At 41.5% G+C, this 22,336-nt stretch overlaps 1 protein-coding gene across 1 annotated transcript; it reads left to right on the top strand.

Annotated features, from left to right (window-relative positions):
* The first annotated feature begins 10,699 nt into the window (after positions 1-10,699).
* On the top strand, positions 10,700-16,493 carry pdx1 (pancreatic and duodenal homeobox 1). The gene is made up of 2 exons (XM_078544856.1): positions 10,700-11,102; positions 16,090-16,493. The coding sequence occupies exons 1-2, from the start codon at positions 10,700-10,702 to the stop codon at positions 16,491-16,493; spliced, it is 807 nt and encodes a 268-aa protein (XP_078400982.1).
* The last annotated feature ends 5,843 nt before the right edge of the window (positions 16,494-22,336 follow it).

Below are 22,336 nucleotides of genomic sequence, written 5' to 3'. Positions count from 1 at the left end.
GGAAGCGAATCTTCAGAAGACCTATAGTTCTCTCTATCACTGCCCTCGTGGAGACATGACTCCTATTATAATGCTGCTCTGCCTCTGTTCTTGGGCGGCTCAGAGGCATTGAAAGCCACCTTTTCAACGGATAGCTCTTGTCACTCAGCAGCCATTCATCCAGTCGAGCTGGAGCACTGATTAGTCTAGGTGCCTGGGAGTGTCTGAGGATGTAGGCGTCATGGGAGCTGCCAGGGTACGTTGCACAGACTTGAAGAGTCTGCATCCTGTGGTCACAAACCATCTGCACGTTCATGGAGTGGAATCCCTTCCTGTTGACAAAGGCACCCAACTGACCCACTGGTGCCTTGATGGCCACATGAACACAGTCGATGGCACCCTGGATGCAGGGTAACCCAGCAATCACTGCAAACCTTCTGGCTCGCTCAGCCTGGCTGGCCTCGTCCATAGGGAAATGAATAAACGTTTTTACCTGCCTGAACAGAGCTTCTGTCACCAGCTTGACACAACTGTGGACAGCTGATTGGGACACTCCACAAAGATCCCCCACTCACCTCTGGAAAGAGCTGGGGGCATAGAAGTTATGAGCCACAGGCATGGGGTGTCCACCCACACAGTCAGAGCTAATCTCAGGCCCAATCGTCTGACAAATAAAGGTCACAATTCCCTGGAGAGGCGGAGCCTCCTTCGGCAGTGCACCTCAGGCATGTTGAGCTAGCGGCATTGCTGCCTGTAAGCCCTGGTAGCAGGATAGTGGTGTCTTTTGCAGCCCCTTCCGATTTGGATGACCTGCTAGCCCTGCGGCCCTTGAGTCTGCACCTCCCCTCCCACAGGTCGCTCCCCTGGAAAGTGCATCGGGACACCTGGCCTCCTCTCCCTTCTGCCCCTCTCTTCCTCCTCAGAGGAGGTGCCACTAGTGGAGAGCACAATCCCCATTACCAGGGTAACAGAAGGCTGTCTGGTGCCTGGAAGGGTCCACACGATCAAAATCCTCCGGGGCAGATGGAGTATTAGGCTGTAATAGCAGGACTATTCAACATAGAACAACGCACACCATTTGTAAAAGACCTTGGTTTGACCACATTCTGGATATTACATCCCAGTTTTGGCCCCCTCTTATGGTGGGTGATATAAAGTCTTTAGAAAAAGTTCAGAAAAGTAACACAGAAACAGTTCTTAGTTTCACAACTTTAGTTTCTCAGATGGGCTTTAAAAGCAGGGTCTTTTCAGTTTAGAGTTGCATGGGCTTCAGGGTGAATATATAACGGTGAACAAAATAGTTAAAGCATTAGATTCTGTTCCTATTAATCATTTGTTTTCACTTTGATAGCTTGAAGAACAGGAAGGGTCATATGTATAAATTAAACAAGGGTAAAGCTAGGTTAAGTGTTATGTGGTTCCTCCTTTCTCAATGGAGAGTAGATTTATGGAACAAGTTGCTGGCCTGTGCTGAATCTCTGAATACCTTCAGAAGAGAGCTTGATGAGTTCCTGTCTGGGCAGAAATCATAACGCAGCCCTTTTATACTCTGTGCATGGAACGAGTCAATTTAGAGTGAGTTAAAATCTCCCTCAAGTCTTTAAAAAGGTAGATAAAGTAGTAGCTGATATAAGCATTGTAAATGAGATCTCTTGGACTAGTTTTAATTTCCAAAGTGGGCTTGAGTGGAATTTTCTAGAGTTTTTTTTCCATTATTGGCCATGGGTTTTTATCCAATTTTTGTCTTTCTCAGGAGGGAGTGCTAGAAAGGAGGAGGTGTTATCATGATGGCACAGGCATCCTAATTGTGTGGGGTAGGCTTAATGGACCAGGTGATCTTTTCATATCTCCTGACAATAAGTGCTACTCGGCAATAAAGAAGGAAGATAGTCAAAATAGTACGTACCTATCAGTTCTCCTCTTGACCTAGATTACAGCAGTTAGTGGTTACCTCCTCCTATTTTCTTCCAATCCTTAGAAAGCAACTTCCTTCCCCTCGGTATCAACTCTGGATATCTTGGCAGTGACTGGGAGGTCAAAGCTGTTGTAAATTGTGAGACTGAAATTGTACTCTACTTATCTTATAACAGTATTTTGACAATAGGCAATACTGCATACAGTTTTTTTTATTCATTCATAGGATGTGGGTGTCGCTGGCCAGGCCAGGCCAGCATTTATTTCCCATCCCTAATTACCCTTGTTCAGAGGGCATTTAAGGGTCAACCACATTGCTGTGGGTCTGCAGTCACATGTAGGCCAGACCGGGTAAGGACAACAGATTTCCTTCCCTAAAGGACATTAGTGAACCAGATGGGTTTTTACAACAATCAACAATGGTTTCATGGTCACCATTAGACTTTTAATTCCAGATTTTTATTGAATTCAAATTCCACCATCTGCCCTGACAGGATTCGAACCCGAGTCCCCAGGGCCTTACCTTGGGTCTCTGGATTACTAGCCCAGCGACTATTCTAGGCTTCATTAATAGGGGCATAGAGTACAAGAGCAGGGAGGTTATGATGAACTTATATAATATCCTGGTTAGAGCTCAGCTGGAGTACTGTGTACAGTTCTGGCCACCACACTATAGGAAGGATATGAATGCACTGGACAGAGTGCAGAAGAGGTTTATGGAAATGGTTCCAGGGGTGAAACACTTCAGTTATGATTAAAGATTGGAGAGGTTGAGAGGAGATTTGATAGAAGTTTTCAAAATCATGACAGGTCTAGACAGAGTAGATAGGGCGAAACTGTTCCCGCTTGTAAACGGATCGAGAACCAGAGGGCACAGCTTTAAAGTGTTTTGTAAAAGAAGCAAATGCGAGGTGAGAAAAAACTTTTTCACACAGCAAGTAGTTAGGGTTTGGAATGCACTGCCTGGAAGTGTGGTGGAGGCAGGTTCAATTGAGCCATTGGATGATTATTTAAATAGAAATAATGTGCATGGTTATGGGGAAAAGGCAGGAAATTGGCACTGAGCTAAAATGCTCAGAGAGCTGGTGCAGACACAATGGGCCGAATGGCCTTTTTCTACACCGTAACAATTCTGTGATTCTGTGATATATCTTGATTTTTGATGGCTATGATTCTAACAATCACTAGGAGTCTTCCAAAACAATTTGATACATTGCCAATGTACATCTTGGCAACTTCAAGTTAGCAAAAACATACTTGTGCTTGCATCAGCATCAAAGAGGGCATCACAGAGATTATGCTGCTGGAAACATTGCAAGTGTTGAACGTTTTAAAATTATTTCATAATTTTGTTCTGAAGTGTAGAGTTCATTATCAGGTCAAGCTAATGCTACATAGAACAGGTAAAAGACCCTTGCTTGAAGGTCTAACACTGATTGAAAAGAGGTAGTGAGATTTTGTACAGTATGATCTTACATGGACCCTTTCCTCCTCTCCATTGCCCCCACCCACCAACCATACAAGCTCAAGTCCAAAAGCCACGAAGTTCTTTTAGGCAACACTGCAAACATGAAAAGCTGTGGAACGCTACCATCAGTAAGTGCTATCAGTGATGACACTTCTGGTTGAACTGACATCACAAAAAGGGTGCTCTGAGCCCTACATGTGCATTACCAACTTTTCATTGAAAGCATTTGGTGACACACATATGTGTGTTACTGTTCTGCTTCACCTAACTCCAAATCTTTCACTTGCATTCTCTGTTGAGCTCATTACATGAAATCTGGGTTTAGTAGGTAAATATGATTTGCTTGAGTCGATTACTATAATTCCCATTAATAAATTTTACGTCATCATGGTTCTGTCCTACTCTGAAATAAAAATCTTTTGCCTAACCCCAAGAATTTGAAACAAAATGCAAACTAATATGTTCAGTTGTTGTTTTATGAAACACATATCTTGATCAACTTACTCTGATTAAGTCACAATCATTAATTGTTTACTGTGGATACAAAGGCACACATGCACAGGCCTTTGTCATGCATATTGAGAGCACTTGTGGCAAAAATCTGAGCAAAACTATCTGCTGAGATTTGCAGTATTTTATAAGAAAATACCCTGGAGTGATTTCAAAACAATAATCTTACTTCCGGATTCAACCCACAGCTACAACCTACATCGACTTGATTTTTATGATTGTGGTAGAATTTGAGCTTCGATCAGGCTATTCTTGTTCTCAAATAGCAGTGAGAACAAGACTATATATGTCTTTACATTAAGCGCCCATTATTAAATTAATGGGATGATTAGAATATGAATCCAACTTTATTGGAAATGTCGCTGAAATAATTACTTTTATTAAGAATCCTGTTGTTGTATCTTAAGCAACACAAAACCCCAGTTACCTCTGGAAAGCATCACGCATTTTGCTGTATTACACCATCCAGACCAACCATCAAGTGTTCAACCCCACAAATTCAATAAAGCAAAATCAAAACACCAATGGTGCTGTAAATCTGAAATCAAAACGGAAAATGCTAGAAATACTCAGCAAGTCAGGCAGCATCGGGTGGAGAGAGAAACAGAGTTAATGTTTCAGGTCAAGATCCTTTCTTCAGAACTGGGAAGCATTTTCTGTTTTTACTCAATAATGCCATGGCAAGATTGAACACATCAGCTGCTCCCTTCCAGTCAGTTGAAAGTTTAGGGTTCTCTTCACCCATAAATGTTTCATTATTGCATAATGACTGCATGTTGATACCTGTGTTTGATTTGCAAATATACTCCTTACTACCTAAATCAAGCATATTCAGTTCTTTTGAAATATAAAAGGCAATTGAATAGATGCAAAGCACGTCAATTTTTTACTTGCGGTATGTAGTAATTTGTAATTTATTATCGAAGGCCACAGGGAAATCTGGAGATTATATCTAAATATCATAACTGTATAATCTGTTGTAGGCCTTAAGACTGGGAAAATTCTGCAACACTTTCTGAAGGATTTGTACTTTCATTCCTACTTTCATTTTGCAGCCTGATGTGAAATGAGATTTGATGCCATCCTGGTAATTTGTGTTCTGCAGGTAAAACATGTACATTTAGATTGCACAACCTTTCACCCAGAATTTTCAGAATGTAATCTGTGCACAGCCTTTCAGAACTGCTGTGTTTATTGACGTGATCACATTAATTATAATGCAGCTCATTGTGGCCTTGTCCTTGATTACAGCATTCAGACATGTGTCATTAACCTGGTTACCTCTGCTGATTCCCATGGACAAGCATTTGCCTTTGTCTTCATTTTGAATTGGTTTGGAATACAAAGTGATGATGAGGGCAAGAGGAGATACAACAACAAATTTCATTTATATAGCACTCAATGTAGAAAATGTCCAAAGAGCTTCGCAGAGGCCTAATCAGAAACAAATAGGTGTTGGACCAAAGAAGGACATATTTGGAGGACTGATCAAAAGCTTGGTCAAAGAGGAGGATCGTAAAGAAGAGGAGATGAAGAGGTGTTTAAACATGTTATTCCAGTGAGGTTAACCTACATGGCTGAAAGTGCAGCCACCAGTAGCGGGGTAAAGAAAAGGGATGCACAAAAGGCCAGAGTCAGAGGAATGTAAATCTGGGTAAGAGCTGTGCGGTGTTGAAAGTGGCTACAGAGATTGCCTGGGCAAAACCATTGAGAGGTTTAAAATGAAGATGAGAATTTTAAATTGGAATGAAGTGGCATCTGGGAGGCAATACAGCAAGAATAGGAGTGTGAGGTGAGTGGGATTAGGGTGAGAAGCAACTGACTTTTGGGCGAACTGAAGTTTATGGAGGGTGGAGAGTGATAGGCTAGCTAGGGGGAGCAACTTAATAGTCTAGTCTGGTGGTAATAAGGGCATGGATGAGGACTTCTGCTGAGATAAGTGGAAGCTGCCAAAGTTGCAGAGGTGGAAGTTAGCAGCCTTTCATATAGAAAGGATATTGGTTGTGATACTTAGCTTGAGGTTGAATGGAATGCTGAGGTTTCAAGTAGTCTCATTTGGCCAGAGGCAGTAGCCAGGGAAGGGAATAGAATCATTGGCAAGGATGTAGAATTCACAGCATGCATGGTAGAGAAAATTGCAATGAATCCAACATTAGGTATTGGACAAGCAGTCTGACAGCAGAGGAGCAATCGGGAGAGGTAGGTGGTGAAGTAGAGCTAGGTTTCAGCAGCATACACGTGCAAGCTAACAGTGTCTGTGATGATGTCTCCTGTGGATGAGGAAGAGGAGGGGCTCAAGAAAAGATCCCTGTGAGACTCAAGATCTAATAAATGTTTCCCTCTCCAAAAGATTCTGTAATTCTCTCTGTAATGCAGGTTACGAATGATATCACTGATGAATATTTGTAGAAACTGTTGTGCAATTTTCTTGATATGTGCGGAAGTGATATTTATTTTTATGTCAAAATGCCTGTATCATTTTTTTTGAAAGGAAACTGATTGTGTGTATCTTTATCTGAAATGTTGGGGAGCAAGGAAAGCTTTCCCCACAATGTGTCCATCTCATGCCTAGGTGACTGTCCCATTATTAATAACCAGGCTGTTTCTTTCACAGTTTTTCCAGCAACAGTTGTGTATTGAAGAAAGTATTATCAGTTAAACTTATAGAATCATGGAATTATAAAATGAAACAGCAGAGTGGGATGCCATTCACTCCTTCATGTCTGTGCTGTTACTTTGAACGAGCTATCCAGTTACTCCCATTCTCGTAGCTTTGTAAAGGTTTCTCCTTCCCATATTTACTCAATTCCCTTTTGAAAGTTATTATTGACACTGATCCCTCGTTCTTTCAAGCAGTGCATTCCAGATCATAACACCTCAATGCACTTATTTTCCTCTTGTTGTCTCTGACTCTTTTGTCAATCGCCTTATACCTGAATCCTTTGAATAGCCACCCTTCTGCCAGGAATCTGAACAATTCCAGTTTCTTTAGCTGAAGTGTTTCATTTCTGGCACCATTCTAGTAAATCTCCTATCTAAAGCTGTGACATTCTTCCTAAAGTATTAAAATGCATTCTGCTAGCATAAGCCTGACTGAAATACACTTTAAACACATCTTATGATATATTGTGCAACGTTTTGGGGCGGCCTTCAGTGCACTACAACCACCTGTCACTTCTGTTCAGTTTCCTTACATTCTGCAGTGCTGTTTTCTACATGTTTCAGAGTTAATATTGCCAAATTCCACGTGGAAAATCTTCACAGAAAACGTCACGGAAAAGATTAAACGTGAACAGGGCACTTCATTCAATTCCTGCGGTTCTTGTGGATTGCAGTTAGTGGAAGTACTGAATAAAATTAAATCACAAACACTGAAAGCTAATCAGTGAAACGAAGGTGTACAGTCCTTCGGCACTGAACTCTACTATGTCCCCAGTGTGCAACAGTTCTGTTTAACCATTGCAAGTAACATTCAGAAGTCAGTCGATAGGTATCATGAGCGTATCGATGTTGAACTTCTGTTAGGACAAGATGTTAAGAGGGATGTTTGCAATGACTGTCATTGTTCCTGGCTTCCACTAACATTGTACAACGGTGTGAGCAAAGGGGGTGAACTAACCATCTTAAAGTACAACGCAAGCCCAACAAAGTGATATATAAAGCGAACTGTAGCTTGCAGGCCATAACTGGCGGACTGTCGTTGCATTGACTACGGCCTTAACCTTTAAACCAAAATAATGGCCTCAGTCCTAGTTCACATGCGATAAGTCCGATTGATAGATTGACTTATTGGTCCTTGGTGGCAATCAATATCCGTATAGCATACAATCAGAATCCAGGTCCAGCGTGATCGTTTATAAATCCAATCCACACAACCGAAGCACGTTGTGTTTCATTTTTTTGCTGTGGTACTAGGTTGTAAAATAAATAATCGACCATGCGCGCGACGGCGATAGAAAACGAGTAAAACCCCGCCAGAGCAGCCTCACTGAAGTAAAAGGCAAACTGTCTGGGAGAAACATGACATTGCTCACATTATACTTGTTCCATTTGTTCATAACAACTGGACTTCTTTAAATGTAAATTTCAATCACCCATTTTGACGGCTTCACAGCCCAGTTTGAGCCAGTTTCTAGGAGGGCAGCTATTCATGCAAAAGCTATCAATGTAACACCAGTCTGAGGTTCCCATTTCAGCTCGGTAGGTCAGCACAGCCGCAGCATTATAATGCGCTAATGCCTTTACACTTTACAGCACCTCACCATATCAGTAATTCCTTTAAAACAATAATTTGGTCTGATGCCACAGTACGAGTGGATGTTAACAGCGCGCAGGTAGTAGGGCCTGACTATTTGCTGTGTAGATGGTTAAGTATTCTCTTTCACATCACAAAGCTAACATTAAAATGTATTTGAAATTTCTCCCTGACGTTTTTGGTTATAAGTGTAGCCCTCTCTGAAACATTGTAAAATATATCGGAAAATGTGTATTAACTGTATTTGAGTTGTATCTTGTTAGCCGAATATTTGCTTTACAGGCGGGCTGTTCTTGGTACAATAGTTACATAGAAATCTATCAAATTGCAATGGCTTTATTTTACAAATGACAGGCGACCGACCCTTTGCGAACTGATCCCGCGTTCAAAAATTGTTTCAATTCGTTTTTTTTTCAATTGATTTGCAATATCGGAAAACGTTTTATTCCTTTTCTTCCGACTGAGAGAAGAATTGTGTAGAATTTTCCCTGAAGTGAGTGCCTATCTGTAATTCCTGCTAATAAAATACTTTTTCACTATCCTCAGTAATTGGTTTACAACCTTTTCTGTTTATTTATCCATAAGAGCTGGTGTTTAATGGTTCGGCACAGCAATTGGTTAATGGCTCAATACTGAATCAAATGCTTAGTGTCCCGTTTTACGGCAAAGACGAATGGATTCAGGTGGCGGAAACACATGTGACCATTAATGGACTCCACTTTTATGACCATATCACATTGTATAATTGTGAGAAATATTATAATTCAACCCGTGTAGCTTAAAATCGTTAAAACGTACTTTTCCTGTTACAGTTTCGAAATGTTCCGGCAGCGTGCGAGGCAGGGTGAACAGATTCGCCGTAAATATTTAGGAACACTCATGGGTAAAGCTCTTACAGAGAGAGAGAGAGAGAGTGTCTCAAAAATTGCCCAGGAGTGTTTAATCTGATGAGATCTTACCCATGCAGAATGGCGTAAAATTCATGCCAAAAGTATAATTAAACATTTCGTCCAGCCTAAATTAGTTTTAAAAAATCAGGCTTAAAAATGAACAAACAAAAAAAAAGAACAACATGTTGTTCATTATTTAAAGAAATTTTTTTTAAGAAATCCTTTTATCAGTTAACGAAGAACAGAAAATGGAGTTAAATGAGGCGTTTAAATGGGTAAAAATCTGCAGAAATGTGCAATTACAGCAGGAGAGCAAAGTAAATAGTCTCTGTGTGAGAAAGCGTGAGTGAACACAGGTACTGGAGTGATCTTTGTCCTTTGCAGTACCTCCCCGCCTCCTCATAGCCTTGTCACCAAGTCAACCAACAGCAAGTTCTGCCATATCACCCGGAAAGGTCAACAGGCGCTGTGAATTACAGAGAAAAAAATACTCGAAATAATCGATCTGCCGCTAACGGATAGCAGGGCGGTTTGCAATTGAATTTTTAAAAATAAGGTCATCGCCAGAGCAAACGAATGTAAAAGAAAACTATTCAAAATGTATTTTTTTATAACGATGCCAATTCCTTTAACTGTTATAAGATAATATTCTTGCCAGAACGTCTTAACAGAGTCCCCTAATCAAAAGTCAATATTTAATCGGGTCGAAGTTTAAAACAGACGTTGGAGCAAGCGACGGGTAAAGCAGGAGAAAAGTTAAAATACTGCAACATGAGACAGATCAATAGTTGAACAAAAATACTAACGTGGAGGTGTGTAAAGCAGGAAACCAGAGGAGCTAAAATAAAGAGAAAAGGAGCCATCAGGTGTAATCAACAAGGGATTCTACAAACGTGTTACAATACAAAAGAAGTTAAATTAACAAGAAGCAATGAACGTTATAAGTCTATACACTAGTGCCAGAGCCGTATGTATATAGCACATTATTTCAAACGCAACCGATAGGGATGAATATATACAAAGTCACATGTGGACCTGTTGCTAAAGGACTTCATCGCAGATGTGTTAATCCTAGCTCGTCAACCAGGATCAGTCAAGAGCACAGTAGCTAATCTTCGTTTGTTAGAAATAAAGCACCTTTCTTTTTGCTATCTGTGGTTCCCAGGCCCAAGTCGCCGAGAAGGCGATAACACTGCCCTGTCTAATCTCTCACTGATACTGCTCACATCTGCTCATACATTTTCCAAGTTAAATGTTTAAAATTGAACATATTTGTGTAACTTTGCTGATTACGCTGGAATGAGGTAAAAAATTAATTCGTAGCCAGTCTACCTGCCATCTGTGTTTCGATTGAGAAAGCACAGAAATCGTTCTTGAATAAAGCAAGTATTTCTAGGATGAGAGTAGGGCACATCGCCTGGCATTCACACAAGTTTCCATTGTTACTAAACTACATGGAAAGTAAATGGACTCGGCAGGCAGGTGAAGTTGACCAAGTGTTCTTATCATGAAATGACAGTCCAATAGGTTGTAGGAACCAAGTCACATGACATGTTCGGAGTTCTCCACTGAACATAACAGTGTCAGGTGCTATTTTGATTAGTGAATCAAGCTAGGCAGAGCTATTAAACTGTAAAATTACAGTGGTATCCTCATGTTCCAATTGTTTATGCACTAGTAGCCATGAATAGCGAGGAACATTATTATGCCCCGGCTCAAATGTATAAAGAATCATGCGCTTATCAGAGATCACAAGCCCAGGAATATAATCAAAGCCCACCAGCATGTCTCTATGTAGGGAGACAGCCACAGACTACATATTCCAATCCTTCTTTGGCAGGACTTGAACAAGGGAGTCCCGCTGATATTTCTCCTTTCGAAGTACCTGCGATATCAGAGGATCCTACAGTCTCGCATCTTCACCATCCCCAGCAACAGCACCCTGACCCGCACACCCACCAAGGGGCTTGCTTCGGGACCGGCTCCGAAATGGGTGCCCTGGACGAACACAGTAGAACTCATCTGCCCTTCCCGTGGATGAAATCGACCAAGTCGCATGCCCACGTCTGGAAAGGGCAATGGCCGGGTAAGTGTCCAGGGCTTCTGAAAGGCAATTATTTTTCTAATCATTGTGGGATTTTTTTTAAAGATGACGATAACCCAAGAAAATAATTAAACTACACATTAGGGGATGGATGGAGAGCGTTAGATAACAAGGGCTAAACATCATTTATTACTATGGGTATTTCACCCTGGTTAATGCTATCGATGTTATTGGTATGTTAAGAGCTTATTGATGTTCCAATTATCGGTGTTGGCAGAAGCAATGACATTGATTACTATAATAGCAAGATCAATTAACACTTCAAGTTGTCAGTAAAATGATGATGGTCATTAGACCATACTTATACTACACATTAAACAACAAATTTGCACATGCCTCCTTAAAATCAAAAGCGTGTGTTTATAATCACGGTAGTGTAAACGAACTTGTTCATGTTCCGCTTAAACAAGACTAATCCTGAAGATCGAACTGCTGCTCAAACGGCAACAGTAACCATTCACACTTCGCTTTATCATTTTCATTAATCGCTTTATTTTTTTAAAAATCAAAAGGACATCAACAAATCAACGTTGATATAGCCAAATCTGGTTGAGGGAAATAACTCTATTAAGAAAGATTTCTAATGCATTCTCAGGCAGAACCCAGTAGCAGTGAGTGTAAATGGTTCACTTTGTGGGACATAATTTGGAAAATGGGGCAAGAAAGGCTGGAAACGTCAAAAGCTAGCAAGCAACTGCTTGGCACTGTACAAAACGCGCGCTAATATTTAAGTCGAACTGAATACTGCAACCAGGAATCTCAGTTTAGAAAGAAAACGGGAATTTCTCCCAGGGAAATGTTCTAATCAACTACTCACTTCCTAGACTTCTGTCTGTTGTTACTTACTGAGGAATTGGAGTCTATCTCGGTGAAACATCTCTGAAGCAGAAAATCCAACCAGCTCCTTAACTATCTTTGGCAAAGTGCACATGAGCCATATTAAATTATTTTTAAATAAAACGTCCATTTTGAAAACTCAAAACTTGTCTAATATTGGGAACAAATTAAAATCTAATTAGGGAAAACTATAAATTGAATTCAGACGCAGATCGCAGCGCATCCGGGTGATGATGTGATTGCTGGCCATAAAGGGATCTATATGTGTATAATTAGTCTAGATTTGTTTGCATCAAGTCATAAAAGTGAAATCGCAGCCCATTACATAACCAAATACATGTGGGACTGGATTAGGAGTCTCAACAAATGCTTAGCATTTCACCAAACAGATAAATTGAGTTATTTATTTCTCCTCGTTTGAAGCGCTTGTGTGCTCAACGCAGGCAATCTTGTTAAAACAAATGCAATAATTCTGTCACCTCTCTGGTATAAATTGCGCATTTCAGAAATGATGTATCACTTTTAAAAGATTTTCTTTTCATTTTACTGCTGCCTTTTTGGCGCAAATGTTATCAGTAGCTAGCAAATGGAGGGCAATCATCATTGCTCCGGGAAGCAGTTTGCCTTTTAAGAATTATATGTATACATCAAAGATTGATTTTCGCTGCTTTCCAGCTTGGAATCAAACTGTTGTTTCTCTTTCTTCTGTTCGGTTGGGTATGGGTTATATTCCTGTACCCTAGATGCAGTTTACGATTTTTCGCGTTAGTAAAATGAAATTCTAATTACAATTGCAGTTTCCAACAAATCATAGGGAATGTTACAAGCAGGGCCAACATGCCTGAATTATACTTCTACGTGTAGAATCCAAGTTCTAGTCAATTACAAAAATCAATTTTCAACAACGAAAGGTGATCAGTAGACTTGTACCGCCAAATTCCTAATTGTAGTGCTGTAGACTCTGAGTATTTAGATTATTTGATCAGAATGCAGAGCTCTGTACATTTTAGAACATGTAAAAATGAGTCAAATCATACATGTGGCATTTACACGGCGATTCTTCGAATTACGCCTTCCGCAACAGGTAACAAGAGCAGCAACAAATAACTACTTCATAACATAAATAAATAATCTGAGTATTTCATAACACTCTTCCTAACATGTTAGGAAAGCTAGGAACAGGAGTAGGCCATTCAGTCGCTGGAGTTGCTCCACATTCAGTTCGATCCTGGCTGATCTGGACCTTAACTCCATTTGCGCCTTTGCTCCATGTCCTTTGATATTTTGATAACAAAAATCTGACATCTAAGTCTTAAACGCTCCTAATGTCCCAGAGTATACAGACTTTTGGGAAATAAAAATCCAGGTCACTACAATTCTTCCTGTGTAAATCTGCTTCCTGACTTCACTCCTAACTGGCCAAACTCTAATTTTAAGATTGTTTCTTTCTGATTCCTCCACCACAGCAACTAATCTTCTCGATCACATCCTTTTAACATTTTACATATCTCGATCAGATAAAGCCTAAATCTTTTAGTTCATGACAAAAAGCGACAGATAATAAGTGCTACCTATCCGCGGCCAATTACATTGGTGCTGCAATCCGACGCTGTGGTGTTGTAGGCTGCAGCAAAGAAGCGTGTTTGTGGGCAGCTTCGGGTCTTCGTTGTTCCAACATTAAGAATGAATGACTTCATGAAACCGTGAAGCAATTGATCAGGTCGCCAACACTTCATCGATGAGTTGGCCCAGTTAAGGTGAAAAAGCGAACAGGCCAGACTTCACATTAGGGCCGCCGCACGATTTACGGTTTGAATGAACCTTTACCTCCTTTATCTTTAAACATAGTCACCATCTTGAATCAGACTGTCAAGATATTTCCAGCAGCAAATGTAAGTTTCTGGCGTCTGACATGCATCTTTCGCTTGGCAGCACACATCCCCCACCATGGAAAACAGTCATTCAGAGACAGTGTAAAGCAAGTTCTAACTAAATCAACTAAAGCTAAGCTCCAACCCACAGTTTTGCGGAGCGAAATTCTAATGCTTCCGTTAAATACGTTTCCCTATTGGAGTGGTTTTACTTTATGATAGGCAGATATTGGTCATTTCTACTTCTCCACGCTGGTGGGGAGCTGCTGGTAAGGCTTTCATAGAAAAGGCCGTGTGCTGGCACTCGACACACGATAGGACCTTACACGGCTTTCTAATTGTACAAGTGAAATATTTTGCTTAATTTGAAGAACCGACAGAATTTATTGAATCTCACTTCTTTTACGACAATAAAATATACACGCTTTGGATGCGTTCTCCTAGCAGTTCTACAGAAAACTTTTCTACTCGGACAACAGTGTGAATTCATGTCACCTGAATATTCTGGACATTTTAGATATATTTTGTAGCAAACTAGTTTTTTTTTCAATTACGGAATTAACTTTGATATTGAAAGCTTTCTTAACCCAATAATTTGGAACGGATCTCAGTGAAAATAATTGTCCTCTACAATCCAGAACGGGAAAGATGTGGACATCTGCTGCCAAGGGCAATTTACAATGCGCTACTTGTACCGAAATGCGATTATTTGACAGCTTGACATGGGATTACGAATTTAACGTAATACATTTTTCATTCAACCTGAATTACACAATCCCCAAATTTATGAGAAAGCTAATTCGTTTAAATAGCAATGTAGTACAAAAGTACAATTTAAAGCTATTTGCTGTTTAGTAATAATTGATTATTTCCGCGATTTATCTTTAACTATTTAGAAAACCATATTGTGGTTATCGATACACTGCATGCACCTTTTTCAAACTAGCGGCAGGAAATTAAGTTAAGAATCACAGCAGAAATCGCAACTTAACGCGTGCCCTGTTAGACTGTGCGTCTATTTATTATAATAAATTTAAATATCTTCCTTCATATGTTTCAATGAATTATCATGAAATCCGTATTTCTATTCATTTAATTCCAAGCTAAAGATATTTGAAGTTACTCTAAAGCGCTTCCGTTTTGAAGTGTGATAAAAGTATACTACTATTATTGTACACTTACGCTTAAATGTTTAAGGAAATCCAGGAATTGCCGCATTCGGCATCTGTGGGGTATTCCATAAGGCAATTCGTATCACTTCGCCATTTAAATTAAATTTAAATAAGAAAGTACGGTGGTCACTGGAGATAAATTGGTCTGAATCCGTGAACCACTTAACGACCAAAACCTGATCTGATTCTACCATGAAGTGGTTTGGGTGTGGAAAGTTTCATGCCTCTTTCCCAGAAATGTCCTCTTTTCCGGAATATCCAACTTTTTAGACGCCGGAGAGCGGGTGTGTGCATGTCCTTGGTTTTCGGTCTGGGTGCAATAAAACACGAAAGTGGGTTTTTGTTTCTGATTGTGATAACGCAGGGTTGCTAAAGGAAAATTCTGTTGAGGGCTTCAATGATTCTTGCCCTGTAACTTAAAACTTAGGCTGAATCCCTACCTTGAGTCTCATGCAGCTCACTTCTGCTTTATTAACACCCCCGCCCCGCAAAGCTCCGTGAAGGGCAAACAGTCACTGTTCTACATCGCTTAGAAAAATTAACTTCTGGGGGTGGCTCTCGACTTACACAAACGGGAATGAAGGTCTTCTGTGCTTTTGAATGCTTTTTAACACCAGGATGTTATCAGCATTTCAACAGATAGAAACGTGGTTGGAGTAGGTTGGAATAATAGGTGGGAAAATGCCTGTTGCTAGTTGCTATCCTCATTTAAACTATGAATTTGCTTAATTGCATGTGTAGCGTAGCCAGGATGTCATAGCTTTAAAGACAAAAAAACTGCGGATGCTGGAAATCCAAAACAAAAACAGAATTACCTGGAAAAACTCAGCAGGTCTGGCAGCATCGGCGGAGAAGAATAAAGTTGACGTTTCAAGGGTCATGAGGACTCGAAACGTCAACTTTATTCTTCTCCGCCGATGCTGCCAGACCTGCTGAGTTTTTCCCAGGTAATTCTGTCATAGTTTTAATTCCTTTGGCTGAATAATGTTAATTGACTATATTATTCATACTTTCTGCAGCAATCAGCTTAAAATTGCATCGAATGAAACCTGAAATGGAAGTGGATTTTGATGTTTTCTCTGTTTTTAGGGAGTTCCTTCATGGTGGAACAGGAAGAAAATAAGCGCACGCGCACTGCCTACACTCGAGCCCAGTTGCTTGAGTTGGAGAAGGAATTCCTTTTCAATAAATACATCTCCAGGCCCCGCAGAGTGGAGCTGGCTGTCATGTTAAACCTAACCGAGCGACACATAAAGATCTGGTTCCAAAACAGGAGGATGAAGTGGAAAAAGGAAGAGGATAAGAAGAGAGCCAGGAATGGCGCTCCTGAACAGGACTCTGTGGTCTCCTCTGGCGACCTCAAGGAGGATGTCTGTGCCCCGAATAATTCCATTGGAAGAGAGCTGCTGTCTGTCAGTGTCTCCTCTTCACAACCCTCCTCTTCCTTAAGGAGCCAAGGTACGGCTGCTAGAGACTCCGTGAAAAATTCCTAAAGTAAAACTTGCCAGAACATTTAATAACATCACAATGTAGATCATTTTAATTGGAACTTATGAGAAAATATTTTAAATTAATTGCGTAGGCTGAAACCTCCTGTAAGAATTACCAAGAAATGCCATATTTACAGCATTCAGTAGCAACAAGGGCATAGAGCTAACATTTGTCATACTTTTGTTTTATATTTTGCAATAATAGTCGGAGTATAATAATATATTGGAATGCAATGTTTACATTCCAGCGAGTGAAAGCTGGCTGGGATTGTTCAGAAATAAGAGTCAACTTCAAGAAGACAAAATATTCATATAATTTTGTGTTTGTGTTGTTTCAAGCAATCTTGTGTACCAAAGTAGTCAATTATTTTTATTTCGTCTGGTTTTGTTAATGATCACGGAATTGTTAGTTTAAAGGCCCTAGACATTGAATAATATTCAGTGTCCTTTTTCTTCCAGCGGTATAAACTCAGGTGTTGCCTCTGGTTACAAATGAAGACGATATATTTGAAATAAAAACAAAAAGCGCTGGAAATATATATTTGAAGTTGTATGTGTACAAATATTGCCGTTTTCTGTATATTGTTTTAACGTGTGTACTTTCCATAAGAGGAAATTGTTTTACTGTAATCCTACCAGAAAAGCAAACTGCTAACATGTTACATTTTGTGATACGTTGTATAGCGATTCCATTTTAGCTTTCTGCAGATCTAAAGAACCACTTCAATAAAAGAGAAAGACCCTTCAAAACTGGAGTTCACCATCAATTTATGCGTGAATGGACTTGTCTGAATATTTCTGCGTTTCTGTTCGAAATGTTTTTAAATGAACTTTCATTTATCAAAGTATCAAAATGGTACATTTCCTCACTTATTAGACACTCGGCGCACGAGAAAACTAGGGACAAGTTCCCAACATCACCTTCAAAATATACCTTCCGTCCTGTCTTGAGTCAATACCCTGGAGTAGGCATCTTCAATGTACCAGACAATCCGTCCAGATGGGATTGTCAGACTAATAGCGGTTCTGCGCTGTGGGGTTATCACCATCGATATTAGGGTTGACAATGAAGAGCTTCATTTCACTCGGGAACCTTACAATAAACAAAAAGGGAACATTTCATTAGGTACGATTGCACTGGATCAAACACCAAAGCTAGAATTTAAATTACCGTTCCGATCAACTACACTATGTCATCCAATGAAATAAATATGCATCTAATAATGTTTTAGAAAAGCGAATGTGGACAATTGATATTTACAATGTAGGGACTGCACGTTTTATTGAAGGCTATTGTTGGAATTTGCTGTGTCGTGTAAACCATTTACGGCTTACTTGAAATGTGTTCGTTTTATTCTTTCATGGGATGTGGGGCTCCAGCATTTATTACCCGTCCCTAACTGCCCTTGAGAAATTGGTGGTGGGCTGTTTACTTAAACCGCTGCAGTTCACCTGGTGCAGGTAAACCCACGGTGCTGCTGGGAAGGGAGTTCCAGGATTTTGATCCCATGACAGAAAAGGAATGGCGATATAGTTTCAAGTCAGGCTGGTGTGTGGCATGGAGGAAACTTGCAGGGGGTGGTGTTCCCATGCACCTGCTGCCCTTGTTCTTCTAGGTGGTTGAAGTTGCAGGTTTGGAAGGTGCTGTTGAAGGAGCTTTGCCGAGTTCCTGCAGTGCATCCTATGTATGGTACATACTGTGCATCGGTGGTGGAGGGAATGAATGTTTAAGTTGGTGGATGGGGTGCCAATCAAGTAGGCTGCTTTGTCCTGGATGGTGTCGAGATTCTTGAGTGTTGTGGGAGCTGCGCTCATCCAGGCAAGTGGAGAGTATTCCACCACACTCCTGACTTGTGCCTTGCAGATGGTGGACAGGCTTTGGGGAGTCAGGAGGTGAGATACCTTGAAATACCTAGCCTCTGACCTGCTCATGTAGCCACAGTATTTATGTGACTGGTACAGTTCAGTTTTTGGTCAATGATAAACCCCAGGATGTTGATAGTGGGGGATTCAGTGTTGGTAATGCCATTGAATGTCAAGGGGTTAGATGTTTAGATTCTTTCTTGTTGGGGATGGCCATTGCCTGACAATTGTGTGCTGCAAATGTTACTTGCCACTTTGTCAGCCCAAGCCTGGATATTGTCCATGTCTTGTTGTATATTTGCATGGATTGCTTCAGTATCTGAGGGATCGTGAACAGTGCTGAACATTGTGCAATCATTAGCGAACAGCCCCACATCTCACTTTATGATGGAAGGTCATTGATGAAGCAACTAAAGATGGTTGGGCCTAGGATACTACCCTGTCAAACTTCTGCATCAAAATCTTGGGACTGAGATGCTTGATCTCCAACAACCACAACCACCTTTGCGCTAGGTATGACTCCAAGCAGTGGAGAGTTTTCCCCCTGATTCCCGTTGACTCCGGTTTTGCAAGGTCTCCTTGATGCCACACTCAGTCAAATGCTGCCTTGATGTCAAAGGCAGTCACTCTCACCTCAGAGGTTCAGCTCTTTTGTCTATATTTGAACCAAGGCTGTAATGAGATCAGGAGCTGAGAGGCCCTGGCAGAACCCAAGCTGAGCATCAGTGAGCAGGTTATTGCTAAGCAAGTGCTGCTTGATAGCACTGCTGTCAACCCATTCCATCACTTTTCTGATGATCAAGAGTAGACTGATGGGGCAGTAATTGACCAGATTGGATTTGTCCTACATGTTGTAGATAGGATTTCTTCATTGCTGGGTAGATGCCAGTGCTGTGGCTGTACTGGAACAGCTTGGCTAGGTGTGCAGATAGTTCTGGAGCACAAGTCTTCAGCACTATTGTCGGAATGTTTTAGGGACATAGCCTTTTCAGTATCCAATGCCTCCAGCCATTTCTTGATATCACAAGAAGTGAATCAAATTGGCTGAATATTGACATCAATGATGCTAGGGTCATCAGGAAGAGGCTAAGATGGATCATCCACTTGGCACTTCTGGCTGAACTCAACACTTTTACACATATGTGCTAGGCTCCTCCATCATTGAGGATGGGGATATTTATAGAGCCTCCTCCTCCTGTTAGTTGTTTAATTGTCCATCACCCTTCATGACTGGAAGTGGCAGGACTGCGGAGCTATGATCTGATCTATTGGTTGTGGGATTGCTTAGCTCTGCTTATCACATGCTGGTTCTGCAATTTGGCATAGAAATAGTCCTGTGTTGTAGCTTCACCAGGTGGACACCTCCAATTTTTTAATGGTGCTGCTCCTGGCATGTACTCCTGCACTCCTCTTTGAGCCAGGTTTGATCCCTTGGCTTGATAGTAATGGTAGAGTGAGGGATATGCCAGGCCATGAGTTTACAGATTGTGGTCGAATACTGTTCTGATGCAGCTAATGGCCATTTAGGTGACCAGATTTTCAAAATTCAAAACTTGGGCACATTGTAAAGCCTAGAAAGGCTGTGCTCCATGATGATGCACATGTTAGGCAACCAATGGCAGGAATCTGGGGGAGGGACAGTTGAAGGTAGAAAGTCATATGATGACATCTCCTGGAATATCCAGCCAAAGTTGGCAACCCTATTAGGGCATCCAACTCAAACATCTTTGTGAAATGTTCTACTTGTGAGGTTTATTTAAATTCATTGTAAGAATGATTTGCTACATCACACTGCCTGATCACTACTTACTAATGTAGACACTGGTGAAAAAGATCGGACCACATCTCCAGCTGGTAGGCAACATGGCTTTTCTGCCATGGTGATTTCTGACTGGAAAATCACAGCATTTAATCCATTACGTATTTGGTGTGCAGCATGTGGATTCAGTGTAGGGATGAATGGATAGTATGGTTCATGAGCATTTGATTAGGGTGAAATACTGGAATTTGATACCTCTCCTCCCGGAGCTGAGTCGCGAGGCGGGCGGAGGGTGCCATTTGTTTGATTGGGTGGGACAGTGCGGTGCCGGATGGGGACCCCACAGTGATATAAGCAACAATATTCCTCATCTTCAACTGCAGAGGCTGAGCACACCAATTACAACCCAATATACTGCACTGCCACCACCCACAACCTCCCATCCACACCCTTCTTGCCAATTTTTTTCTGTGAAGGCATCAACCCTTGTTGGCTACTGATTACCTTCAATACTTTAGCCAAATGACCATGCCACAAATGACAGTAAGTGATTCCAGGCCATTAAGGCATGGGAAGTTCACATTCAACTGTAATCCTGTCCCTGACAAATATACGTGTGCAAACTTTTCAATCCTTCTAACAATAGACATTTTCAGCCGAAAGGTGAATTTTACACTACTAGTCTATGTACCTCAAGTGTGGCAAATTTTGTTTGTACCCAACCCAGAGCTGCAAACAGGAAAACAAGTGATCTTTCAATGAGAAGTTTGGTTGAATGTCCCATGGCTCAACTGAACTTGCCTGTCACCTTCCTCAATGCTGATTGGTGGTTTACTGATGGGCGCTGTGCTGCTTTCCGACTACCTCTACAAGTGCAGCTTCTGGTTGGTGAGCGCTGTGGCCAATCTTCTGTCATCACCCAGAGACTGGTTCCCTTCTGGCTCTGGATGCCAGTAAGAATGATTTCTACACTTTTGGGAGTGTCCCAGTGCAGCTGCTTAAGGGACGGCGAGTGGGTGGCATTCCAATTCCCAGGGTGCAGCACAGCATGAGAAATCTTTTTTGGGCTTGCCAACAGTAAATGGAGCATGAGGAGCAAAAGGGTGCAGATTCAGGAGAGGAGGTGAAGAGATGCTATTGACATGTGAAAGAAAAGGTAAAGTGCTGGCGGAAATCTCTGATCTGGTTCATGTAAGGGAAAAGTCAAAACCGGAAGGTTTGAACAATTTGGCGCAAGCCTTCGGTACACCGGGACATTTACTAAAAAATCAGCACTATTCGGCAAAAACTGGGACATCTGGTCACTCAAACTTTAGGGTTGGATGCCCAGTTTTGGGCTGCTAGATCTGTTCTGAATCTATCGCATTAAGCACAGTGGCAATGATACGCAACACGATGGAGGGTATGCTCAGTATGAAGATGGGACTTGCCTTCACAAGGACTGTGCGGTGCTCACTCCTGCCAATACAGTCATGGACAGATACATCTGTGACAACTAGATTGGTGAGGCCAAGGTCTAATAGGTTTTCCCCTCTTGTTGGTTCCCTCACAACCTGCCACAGACCCAGTCTGGCGGGTAAGCCCTTCAGGACTGACCGAGCTGGCCAAGTCGTGGAGCTACTGAGCCACTCTTGGTGATGAACATTAAGTCTCGCACCCAGAGTCAATTCTGTGCCCTTGCCATCCTCAGTGCTTCCAAGTGGTGTTAGTCAGCTGAGGGAGGGCAGTAGGTGGTAATCAGCAGGAGGTTTCCTTGCCAATGTTTGATCTGATGGCATGAGACTTCATGAGTTAATGTTGAGGACTCGCTGGGAAACCCCTCCTGACTGTACACCACTGTGCCATTTTTGCTGGGTCTGTCCTGTCGGAGGGGTAGGACATTCTCAGGGATGGTGATGGTGGTGTCTGGAGCATGGACTGCAAGCTATGATTATGTCAGGCTAGTTGACTAGTCTGTGAGACAGCTCTCCCAATTTTAGCACAAGCCCTGAGATGTCAGTAAGGAGGACTTTGCAGGTTAAACAGGACTGGGTGTGCCATTGTTGTTTCTGGTGCCCAAGTCAATGCCATCCAGTTTCATCCCTTTTTGACTGTTCTGTAAAGGTTTGGTACAATGGAATGGCTTCCTGGGCCATTTCAGAGGGCAGCCTGGACTCACATATAGGCCAGGTCAGGTAAAGACAGCAAATTTTCTTCCCTGAAGGACATTAGTGAACCAGCTGGG

This window comes from Cetorhinus maximus, chromosome 7, assembly GCF_964194155.1.
Source record: "Cetorhinus maximus chromosome 7, sCetMax3.hap1.1, whole genome shotgun sequence".
NCBI lineage: Eukaryota > Metazoa > Chordata > Chondrichthyes > Lamniformes > Cetorhinidae > Cetorhinus > Cetorhinus maximus.
The sequence above is the reverse complement of the archived record's forward strand: the minus strand, read 5'-3'. Positions and strand labels throughout refer to the sequence as shown.